This window comes from Juglans regia, chromosome 13 (assembly GCF_001411555.2).
Source record: "Juglans regia cultivar Chandler chromosome 13, Walnut 2.0, whole genome shotgun sequence".
Taxonomy (NCBI): domain Eukaryota; kingdom Viridiplantae; phylum Streptophyta; class Magnoliopsida; order Fagales; family Juglandaceae; genus Juglans; species Juglans regia.
In genome coordinates this window covers 29,398,746-29,409,677 of record NC_049913.1, presented here as the reverse complement: position 1 = coordinate 29,409,677, position 10,932 = coordinate 29,398,746, and the positions used below count along the sequence as shown (strand labels likewise).

At 40.7% G+C, this 10,932-nt stretch overlaps 1 protein-coding gene across 1 annotated transcript; it reads left to right on the top strand.

The window, feature by feature from the left end:
• The first annotated feature begins 10,012 nt into the window (after positions 1–10,012).
• Positions 10,013–10,906, top strand: LOC108994000 (putative disease resistance protein RGA3). Its single transcript, XM_018969070.1, has one exon. It carries the CDS (start codon positions 10,013–10,015, stop codon positions 10,904–10,906), a length of 894 nt encoding a protein of 297 aa, XP_018824615.1.
• Positions 10,907–10,932: the final 26 nt, after the last annotated feature.

Sequence of the window (10,932 nt, the reverse complement as noted above, 5' to 3'; positions counted from 1 at the left end):
ATAATGAAGCTCTTCTTAGACCTTTTGACATAGACACAATGGTCATTCGTGATCATCGTAAACCCATTCATGAGAATAGCTCGATGGAATCTGAGATATCATTGTCTAGATAATTGCTTTTGGTCATATATAGATCGTTTGAGCTTGCACATCTTGTGCTCTTGACCATTGACCACAAAGCCCGTGGTTTGATCCATATAGATCTCCTCATCTAGTTCTCTATTGAGTAATGTTGTCTTAACATCCATCTGATAGAGTTCCAAATTCATGTACGCTACTATAGCTACAATCAGGTGAATTGAGGCAAACCTCACCACTAGTGAAAAATTTTTCTCATAGTCTGTACCCTCCTGTTGGGTATATTCTTTCACCATTAAGCGAGCTTTGTACCTTTCTATTGCTCCATATGACTTGCACTTTACCTTTAGAACCCATTTGTTCCCAATAGCTTTGCGCTTTGACGGTAGATCTACTAGATCCCAGACCTGATTAGTCCTCATAGACTCCATCTCACCATTTTGTACTTTCATCCACTCATCTTTAGTAGAAGACGAGAGAGACTCATGAATTGTCCTAGGCTCATCGTCATTTTGCAGAGTTACCATGAAAACTTCTCCTTCAATCTGAAAATGACAACGGGGAACACTTTCACGCATGCTTCTACGCGGCTGAGGTTGTTGTGATTGATTTACAAGTGTGCTCCCACTCAAAGACAAGTCACACTCACAATTTGTAGGAGCTTGAGGAATTTCTTCCTCATCCTCAACTAAACCTCTTGGAGCATTTTCCTCTTGACCCACAATCTCATGGAGTTCTAAACTCCTATCAACCTCACCCCTACTTGGAAACTCATCTTCTATGAAATCCACATCTCGTGACTCAATTTCAGTAATAGTTTCATCAAATTGTTCACCTATTAGCACATGCCCTTTTGAGTGTTCTGAGTACCTTATAAAGATACATTTCCTTCCTCTAGGATCTGACTTCCCATATTTATGAGAAACATCATGAACAAAACCCATTGAACCTCATGGCCGCAAGTTACTCAAATTGAATTTCTCGCTAGTCCATAGTTCATATTAGGGCTAAGCACTGACGATTTTGGAGTCAGAGGGCCCAACCTCCGACTCTGACTCTGACTTTTTCGGAGGTCGAATCCGACCTCCGACTCCGACTCCGACATGTAGAGAATCTGCTCCGCCTACGACTCCGACTTGTTGGAGTGGAGTCGGATTTTTTTATTTTTTTTTTGAATTTTTTTTAACTTTATATTTGACCCAATTGCTATATATTAGTATAGTGATATAGTGATTTGCTATATATTAGTATTTGCTATAGTGATTGTAATTTAGTATAACTATATAATACTATTAGTATAAATCACTATGCTAACTATATCACTGATAGTATTAGTATACTAAAACTAGTATATCACTATAGTTAATAGTATCATATAGTAATATAGTATTAGTAATTAATACTATAGTGATTTATATAGTAATTTATATAACTTTGGTTTTGGGTTATATGTTGTTTGTTCCACGGTATTCCTCCACCATAAGTGAGATTTTTCTTCAATAAACTTGGGACGGGGCTGCTATGTGAGTGGCTTCCAGCTCTTTTAAAAAATATATATATATATATATATATAATTAATATACTAATGTATATTAGTATTACTAATATATTTATCAAAATGATTATGTTGAGAATTTATTAAGTCAAAAAATATAATTAATACAAGATATTGTTATATAAAATTTATATGAATAATACTTTAGTTATTATACATTAGTATTATATATTATTCTAAATTTATAGATTAGTGTTTATCCATTAGTATTACATGTTGATGTTATTATGCATCTTAGTGTTTATAGTATATTATATATACATTAGTATTACAAGTTATTATTTATACATTAGTAACTTAGTGTTACAACTTACATGTAACATGGTAATAATATTGTAAATTTGTAATAGTATGATATTTACATATAGTCATATACTAAACTATTATTATTTATTAGTCAATTTAGTCTATATATTGTAGTATAAATATATTATTTAACTAATATATTATTGAGTTTAACTAAGTATATAAGATATAGTTGTATAAAATTTAAATGATTAATATATAGAAAAACACATATATTTTTATAAAATATGTATAAAATTGGAGGCGGAGTCGGAGGACCAAGTCGGAGGCTGATCAGAGCGGAGTCAGAGTTGGTTCTTCAATGACTCCGACTTCGATTTCCAATAGGGAAAAAACTCCGACTCCGACTCCGACAAGCGGAGTCGGATTCGGAGTCGGATTGTTGGATTTTTGTTCAGCCCTAGTTCATATGGGGTGGAAGATACTAATTTGGAGGGCATTCGGTTAAGAATGTAAGTCGCAGTCAAAAGTGCATCCCTCCAAAATGAAATTGGTAGGTTTTCTTGCGCCATCATTAACCAAACCATTTCAAGCAGAGTTCGATTTCTCCTTTCTGCCACACCCTTTTGTGGCATACTTGGCATTGTCAACTGTCTTTTGATTCATTTGTCATCACAGAGCCTTTTAAATTGCTCAGAGAGATATTCAAGTCCGCAATCAGTCCTCAGAGTTTTTAAACTCTCGTCTAGCTGATTCTCAACTATTCTAAGATATTGTTTAAAGCACTTCAAAGTTTCAGACTTATGGGAGATTAAGTAAACATGACCATAACATGAAAACTCATCTATAAATGTGATGAAGTTGACACCTTTGTGTCTTGCCCTCACACTCATTGGACCACAGATGTCTGAATGGACTAATTGCAATTGAAAAGATGCCTTAGTGGCTTTTTCAAATGATTTTCTCTTAGCTTTTCCCATAAGACAATGTTCACATATGGGCAACGTGATCTTAGCGAGGTTGCCTATTAGGCCTTCTCTAGCTAACCTAGTTATTCGTTCTTGCCCTACATGGCCAAGTCTAGCATGCCATTTATATTAATTCAAATTATCAGATGCAGAAAGAAAAGCAATAGACTCATTTATACTTGAATAATCCAAATTCATTATCATAAAATCATCTGACAGAAAAGCATAACCATAAAAAAATTACCCAAATATAAGGAAACACCACTATTTTCAAATACAATCCGAAAACCAAGTCTTACTAAAGTAATTACAGAAAGTAAGTTTCGTCGGATCTCAGGAACGTATAGCATGTCGTGGAGAAATAGAGTGCGCTCGCCCCGCAAGCCTAGCTTGTAGGTACCAAGTCCTAGGACCTCCATGCTAGTTCCATTCCCCACCTTTATATCACAGCTCTCAGCTTGAATCCGATGATACTCCACAAAACCAACTCGATCTTGCGCTATGTGCTCAGTAGCTCCTGAATCAACAGTCCACATAGGATAGGAATGAGCAATCATCACATGGCTATTTACAAAAATAATGCAAGAATAGTCAGAGAGTACCTTCTTTGGTTTAGTGCAATCACTAGCAAAATGGCCTTTCTTTCCATAGTTGAAGCACTGTAACTTTGATTTGTTCTTCCCGTGCTTGCCTCTTTTACTACGCTGAGAAGTTCCTGGCATTTTCTTCACTTGTCCAGTAGTTACCCATATCTTGGACTTCTTGCGCTTAGGCCTAGATGCTTTGCGAGAACCAAACTCAGCCATATAAGCCGAATGTTTAGGCTTAACAGCCTCTAGGCGCTCAGCCTCAAGCTCCAATCTCCCAAGAATTTGGTAGTGAGCATATCATTGCCTGGACTTGAACATGATGAAGGTAATTCACTAGTTTCGGTCCCTTCATTGAATACTCCCACGTCATTTGTCCAACCACCACCTATGAGTTCGCCTTAATCACTATCACATCTCCTCCTGATGCTTCAGCTATGGCCAACCCCATGAGCACTGCTTCGTACTCCGCTTAATTATTTGTCACTTTGAAGTTCAGTCGGATGGCATGAAACAACTCCACGTCATCTTCTATTACCATGAGGACGGCCACGCCCCCTCCTGCTCGGCAAGATGAGCAATCGACATGCACGAGCCATGGCTTCATCTCAGGTGCCTTCGGTGCCTCCTTGAGAAAGTTTGTTAATTCTGTAACAAAATTGACCAAAATCAGCCTTTTGACAACGGTTCTCGGACTTAATTGATGTCATACTCACTAACTCCACTGACCATTTCACCAGGCGCCCCGAAATGTCGGGTTTTTGCAGCACCTTTTGCAAGGGCGTGGAAGTGATGACCCTTATGAGGTTGGCCTGGAAATAAGGGCGCAACCACTGTGCTAACGTCACTAGGGCAAAGGAAATTAGCTCGATCTTCCTGTATCTCTTCTCCATTCCTCTCAAAGTTCTGCTTTCATAATATACGGGCCTTTGATCCATCCTTTCATCCCTGACTAAGGCCGTGGATACCACTTCTGGAATGGCAGCCAGATAAAGTGACTAGGGCTCCCCTTGCTTAGTTTGACTTCGTGGGTGAGGTATTCCTTCAGTTGTGCAAATGCCTTTTCACATCGCTCATCCCACTCTTGTGCCTTCTTCAGCACCTGAAAAAAGGGCATGCACTTGTCGATTGAATGGGATACAAACCTATTGAGAGCTGTTATTATTCACGCCAGTTTTTGGACTCGTTGAGAGTCATGGGTGGCTTCATCATGATGATCGCCCTGAGTTTCTCGGGATTCACCTCGATGCCCCTTTCAGACACTATGAAGCCTAGGAACTTACCCGACTGGACCCTGAATGCACATTTAGTCGTGTTGAGCTTCATCTTGTACTGCTGTAAAATGCCGAAAGCTTCCCTTAAATCTTCCACACGCTGCCCGAACTCCATACTTTTTACCAGTAGGTCATCCACATACACCTCCATGTTCCGGCCTATCTATTCTTTAAACATTTTATTGGCAAGCCTTTGATATGTTGATCCGGCATTCTTCAACCCAAATGGTATAACCATATAACAGTATAGGCCCCGGTCCGTTATGAAGGTCATTTTATCCTGATCTGCAAGGCTCATTTTGATTTGGTTATACCCAAAGTAGGCATCCATGAAACTCAACATCTTGTGACTAGCCGTGGTGTCGACTATCAAATCTATCCTGGGGAGTGAAAAACTATCTTTTGGTCATGCTTTGTTTAGGTCTGTGAAATCGACACACATTCACCATTTGCCATTAGATTTCTTCGCTAGGACAACATTTGATAGCCATTCTGGATACTAAGTCTTCCCGATGAACACTGCTTTCAGACGATCCACTTCTTCTGCCATAGTCTTATACTTTTCTGTATTGAAATTTCTCTTCTTTTGCTTCACAAGCCTCATGTCTGGATTAACGTTCAACTGATGATCCATCACTTCTTTATTGATTCCCGGCATATCTTGGTGATTCCATGTGAAAAGGTCTTTGTGCTAAAAAAGAAGCTGTATCAGGCGATCTCTTTCCTCCTTTGCCATCGTTGTCCCGATCCTTACATGGTTGCCCCGCTGGGCTGGATTAAAAGACACAAGTTCCAACGGTTCATCGGCTTTTCCTTGTCTCAATGCTTTCTTGTCCCTCGTTTCTACTTCTGTCATGAAAACTGTTGGTGGAGGTAGCAGGCAGACTCCCTCGCCATGTTCTCGCGACTTTACTATTTTTACGTCTCGCTCTCCTATTTTTAGCTTCTGCACATAACACTCTCAGGCGAGTACCTGTTCTCTGTGCACCTCGCCAACTCCTGACGGCGTCAGAAACTTCACCTTTGAATGATAAGTTGATGTGATTGCTTTCAAAGAATTCAATCTAGGCCTGCCTATGATGGCATTGTATGACGATTGAGTTCTGACCACCAAGAACTCAATCATGTTGGTGGCGATGCAAGGGTCAGTTCCCACTGACACTGATAGTGTGATGGACCCCATGGGTTGGACTGTGTCTCCCGTGAATCGCTTCAGTGTGGTTGGTGCTAGGCGAAGTTGGCTAGCATTTAAATCCATATTCATGAAAGCATCCCAAAACAGGATGTCTGTCGAGCTCCCGTTATCCATCAATATCCTTCTTGTCATATAATTTGCGACCATCATCATCACCACTATTGCGTCATCGTGGGGGTACACCACCCCCTAGAATCATCCTCACTAAAGAAGATTGGGGGCGAGTTCTGCATCTCCCCTACAAGGTTGGTCCACCTCCCACATATCTACCAGTTATGGTATGAGTTTCTCCTAGAGGTGGCCTCTGTCTATCTGCCTCTTGCCTAAGCTGCTGGCCTCTTGGTTCTTACGACCTTCTCGCCCTTTTAGGCGATCTCCTCCTAGGGCTCTCGCTCTGTCTATCCTTGTGCTCTTGCTTCTTATCATTCCAATGCTGCGGCAGAGATGTGTTCTCTGCCACGATGCATTCTATCTCTCCACTTCCCTTCAGTTCGTCGATTTTTTGTTTGAGTGTATGGCAATCCTCTGTTCAATAGCCATTCGCCTTGTGGTACACATAGTACCTTTGTTGCCGCCACTCGCGGTCTTCATCACGCCTACTCTCTTTCGTTTCACCCTGGTCTTGTACACTGGAATAGTGCACGTGACCACTATTTTACCTCCATGTCTCTCTCTTTTTCTCGTATTGGCTCTTCCGTGGTCTTTGGCTTCTTTCTTGAGTCTTCGTAAGGCCCTCCCTTTACACATTCTCCTCTTTTCGCCTCGATCTGGTGGTGAGGGCAATCAGCGTATCTTCAGCATTCACAAAGTCGTCTGCCCAATCCATAAACTCTCATAGAGTGGATGGGGTCTTCCTTGCCAATTCAGTCATGAAAGTGCACCTCGGCCATATTCTCCCGAGCAATGCAGCCAACATGATCTTTTCATCCTGGTCATCAGCCATCATTCTTTCCTTATTGAACCACGCCAAGTATGCCTTCAGGCTCTCATCTTCCCTCTGCTTCACTGTCAACAAGTATGACGTCAATCGCCTCTTCCGTTGATTGGCCATAAATTGGGTGATGAACTGCCTGCCGAATTCTTCAGAATTCTCAATGGAGCCTGACCATTGTGCCTTGAACCATCCTCTAGCTGCTCCCTTTAGTGTCAAAGGAAAAGCTCTGCATGCAATCTCTCCCGGGAACCCATCGAGAGTCATATGGGCCTTGAAAGTCTCTAAATGTTCCACTGGATCCTTGGAACCGTCATACATGTCTATTGACGGGACTTTGAATTTTTGTGGAAGTGGTATCGCCATGATCTCTGATGTGTAGGGTAAGTTGGTGTTGGTTAATAATTGGTCAACCGATGATGATGTCCCTATCTTTTTGGTCATTTCTTCATATTTATCCATCAAGCTGCACAAGTCATGGTGCAGCTTCTTCATATCCTCATCCTCTTGGTGGCCTTTATCGGCACCCACGTTGTTTGCCACCATCTCCACCCTGTCTGCCTAACTGGGTGTTGCATCCTCTCCTGATGGTCTATTCCACGCCTTGAGGATCCCGTTCTCCTTTCGCAACGAGTCTACCTCCGTGATAAGTTTCTTCACTATTTCTTCCAATTCTTCAAGTCTTCCCTTCGTGTTTCGTGAAGTCTCCTCCATATCTCTAGTTGCCTAAGACCGAGTAGTGGTGGGCATGTGAAAAGCACGCTGATTGTGAGACATAAAGATCCCACAGACGACGCCAACTGTTGAGAACATGTTTCACTGCCTGACACTCTCGATCTCCTACAACCAAAGGGTAAGAAGCAAAGTTTTGAATACCGTACCAGAAGCAGTACCGGTCAAGACACTGGAACGAAATATTTCGGTACCGGTACCGTTTCGGAATAATATTTCGGTCATGATACCGTTTTGGTACCGGTACCATTTTGTATACCGTTTTGGAATAATTTAAACCTGGATAAATTATACATATACAAGCATTAATTGTATTCCAAAATAACAACAAAATAAGTCAAACTCAATATTCTCAATACAAGTCTTAAGTTTTAAGTTACAACTAACATAAAGTTATAAACACCAATTTTATCATGATAAAATCATTAACTTCACTACGTCATCAAAGATACTCATCCTCATCAAAAAGACAATAAGGATCAGGATTCGACATGTTAATCAAAATATTTTCATCAACATCATCACCATCATCAACATCAACACCAATATTATTATTGTCTTCCTCATTTAGTGAGGCTAATGACTCTTCAATACTTGCCCAATCCAAATCTTCTCCATCAAGAAGCTCAGATTCTTCACCTACTCATTCTTCCATCAAATCAATGTTTTCAAGATTGATTGGATCTAAAGCATCTCTTCTCTTTTTTATGCTCCTGTCAGAGTTATCTATTTATTTTCAGTGGATAGATACCCTTAACCGTGCCAGGATAGTTGGCAGGAACTCTCTTTATCAATTTAGCTTGAACCCTATAGGGTTAGATAGGTATCTAGGCCTCAGGTGTCTTGCTAGGCCCTGAAAGGCCAGGCCAAGGTAAACACCCTGTGAGCCTTTGGGAGTATTGAGGCTAAGGCAATGGTGATAGTGACAGCTCAAGGCGTGACGAAGTTCATCTAGAAGGCGATCGTGGGCAGATTCGGGATTCCCCAAAGCATTTTCTCTGACAATGGCAAGCAATTCGATTCGGAGCATTATTGCAGGTGGTGTGCAGAGTTGGGGATTAAAGTCAGGTATTCATCTCCTAGATACCCACAGGCGAACGGGCAAGTCAAGGCAACCACTAAAACTATAGTCGAGATACTGAAGAAGAAGGTTGGCTAAAGGATAGGGACATGGGCAGATGAGCTCCCCGAGATACTCCGGGCATACAGGAAAACATCCAAGACATCGACAGGTGAAACTCCTTTTACCTTAGCCTACAGAACCAAAGTCATGATACATGTAGAAGTAGGGGGTACTAAGTCACATAAGGCTCCATTTCGATGATCGTGAGAACGAAAGGAAGCTGGAAGAGCATCTAGATCTTCTCAAATGAAAAAGGGGAAATGCTGAAACAAGGGTAGTTGCTTACAAGCAGAAGACGAAGGGAAGGCATATCAGTTTCTGACAAAAATCGTGGGGAATCATGATGCAGAATTCGAAACTTCACCACCGTCACCTTAAAAGCTCTTCGTGCGTGGAGAAGACTCGCGGGGTAGCTGAAGAAAGTGCACGAGACGTTGGGCTCAAATCATGAGGCCCAAAGCTTAACCTCATAAATAACAACAATTATAAAACCAACACCTTTTTCGTGACTCAAAGAGATAACCGTATGCACGATAACCTAAAAGGAATAAGGTAAATCCGTTGAGAACCTTAGAAAGCCTAATATTAAAGTCCCATCACACAATATGCCATGAGACTTGGCGGGCTAACTAGAAGGGATTCAATACTCCTAAAGGCCTGTAGGTTGTTTACCTGGGCCTGGCCCTCCATGGCCCAACAAGACACCTAAGGCCGAGATACCAATCTAACCCAATGTGGTTCAAGCTAAATTGATAAAGAGAGTTCTCGCCAACTATCCTAGCACGGTTAAGGGTATCTATCCACTCAAAACAGATAGATAACTTTGAGAGACAGGAATTCAAGATTCAAATGGCAGATAAGGTGGTTAAATCTGAAAGATGAGAAGAAGGCAAAATGTCTATTTAATGGGACCAGGTACGTAAACAAAGCAGAACATTAATTGGTTTTAAGATTACTCCTTCATTTGCTAACTTAAGCATCGGAGGTTCCCCTTCTCCACCCCCAAGCCTTCTAACCCTTTGGTTGCAGGAGATCGAGAGTGTCAGGAAACACGTATTCAACAAATTTAGTTGTTGGTAGGGATAAAGAAACAAAGTACAAGGTAAAATTGTTGGTATTTGATACTGGAGAAACCAGTGCAGAGGAAAACATTGATGTCACTCTTTGTGTAATAATTAGAGTGATTATAATAATGTTTTTTATATCTGGGTTTGGATTTTATGATTATATGTAACTCCCGGTATTATGGTTGTAATCACGGTATTCCTACGCCACAAGTGAGGGTTATCAATACAATTGAGGTACCGTCCTCTTCTTAAACAAATGGATGATGTGGGTAAAACTACTCTTGCTCGACATGTCTACACAGACGACAGGATATCTAGTTATTTCAAAATTAAGATTTGGGTTTTTTCCGGGAATAATTTTGACTCGAACCAAATTTTGAAAGAGATTGCACTATCCCATAATAACGATCACGATGTCGGCTTTCTCTCCTTGGACCTACTACAAACCCGAGTTGTAGATATCTTGGCTCGTAAGAAATTTTTATTAGTTCTAGATGATATCTGGATTAATGATGATCCAGAATGGCAAGAGCTGGAAAACGTCTTAAATGGAGGGGACAAAGGAAGTAGAGTTCTGGTAACTAGCCGACTCTCAACTGTTTCTAAGGTCATGGGTGCAAAAGCCCCCTATGATCTACCATGTTTTGATGATGATGAATCTTGTTCATTGTTTGAAAAGGTTGTATTTCAAGAAGGTAGTTCGACGGCCGATGCACATGAAGAATTAGAAGCATATGGTAAAGAAATTGTAAGAAAGTGCAAAGGTTTACATTTGCCTGCCAAACATATAAGAGGTCTTCTACGTGGAAATGTTGATGTTCAAGAATGGAGCAAGATCGTGAAGGAACTAGATGAAGAATCAAACTCCAAATCTAAAAGCAACACTATTCTGCCTATTCTCATATTGTCTTATGATCGTCTATCTTACAATTTGAAGCAGTGCTTCAAATATTGTCCCCTATTTCCCAAGGCTTATGTATTTGATAAGAATGACTTGATCAAATTATGGATGGCGGAAGACTTCATTGACCATAATGACATCTACAAAACAAAGGGAATAGTAAGCAGAGACTTTGATGATTTGCTAAACAGGTTCTTCTCTGAATGCTCAAGTGAAGACAAGACAAAATTTAGGATGCATGATCTATGACTTGGCAATATCAGTCTCCACCCCCC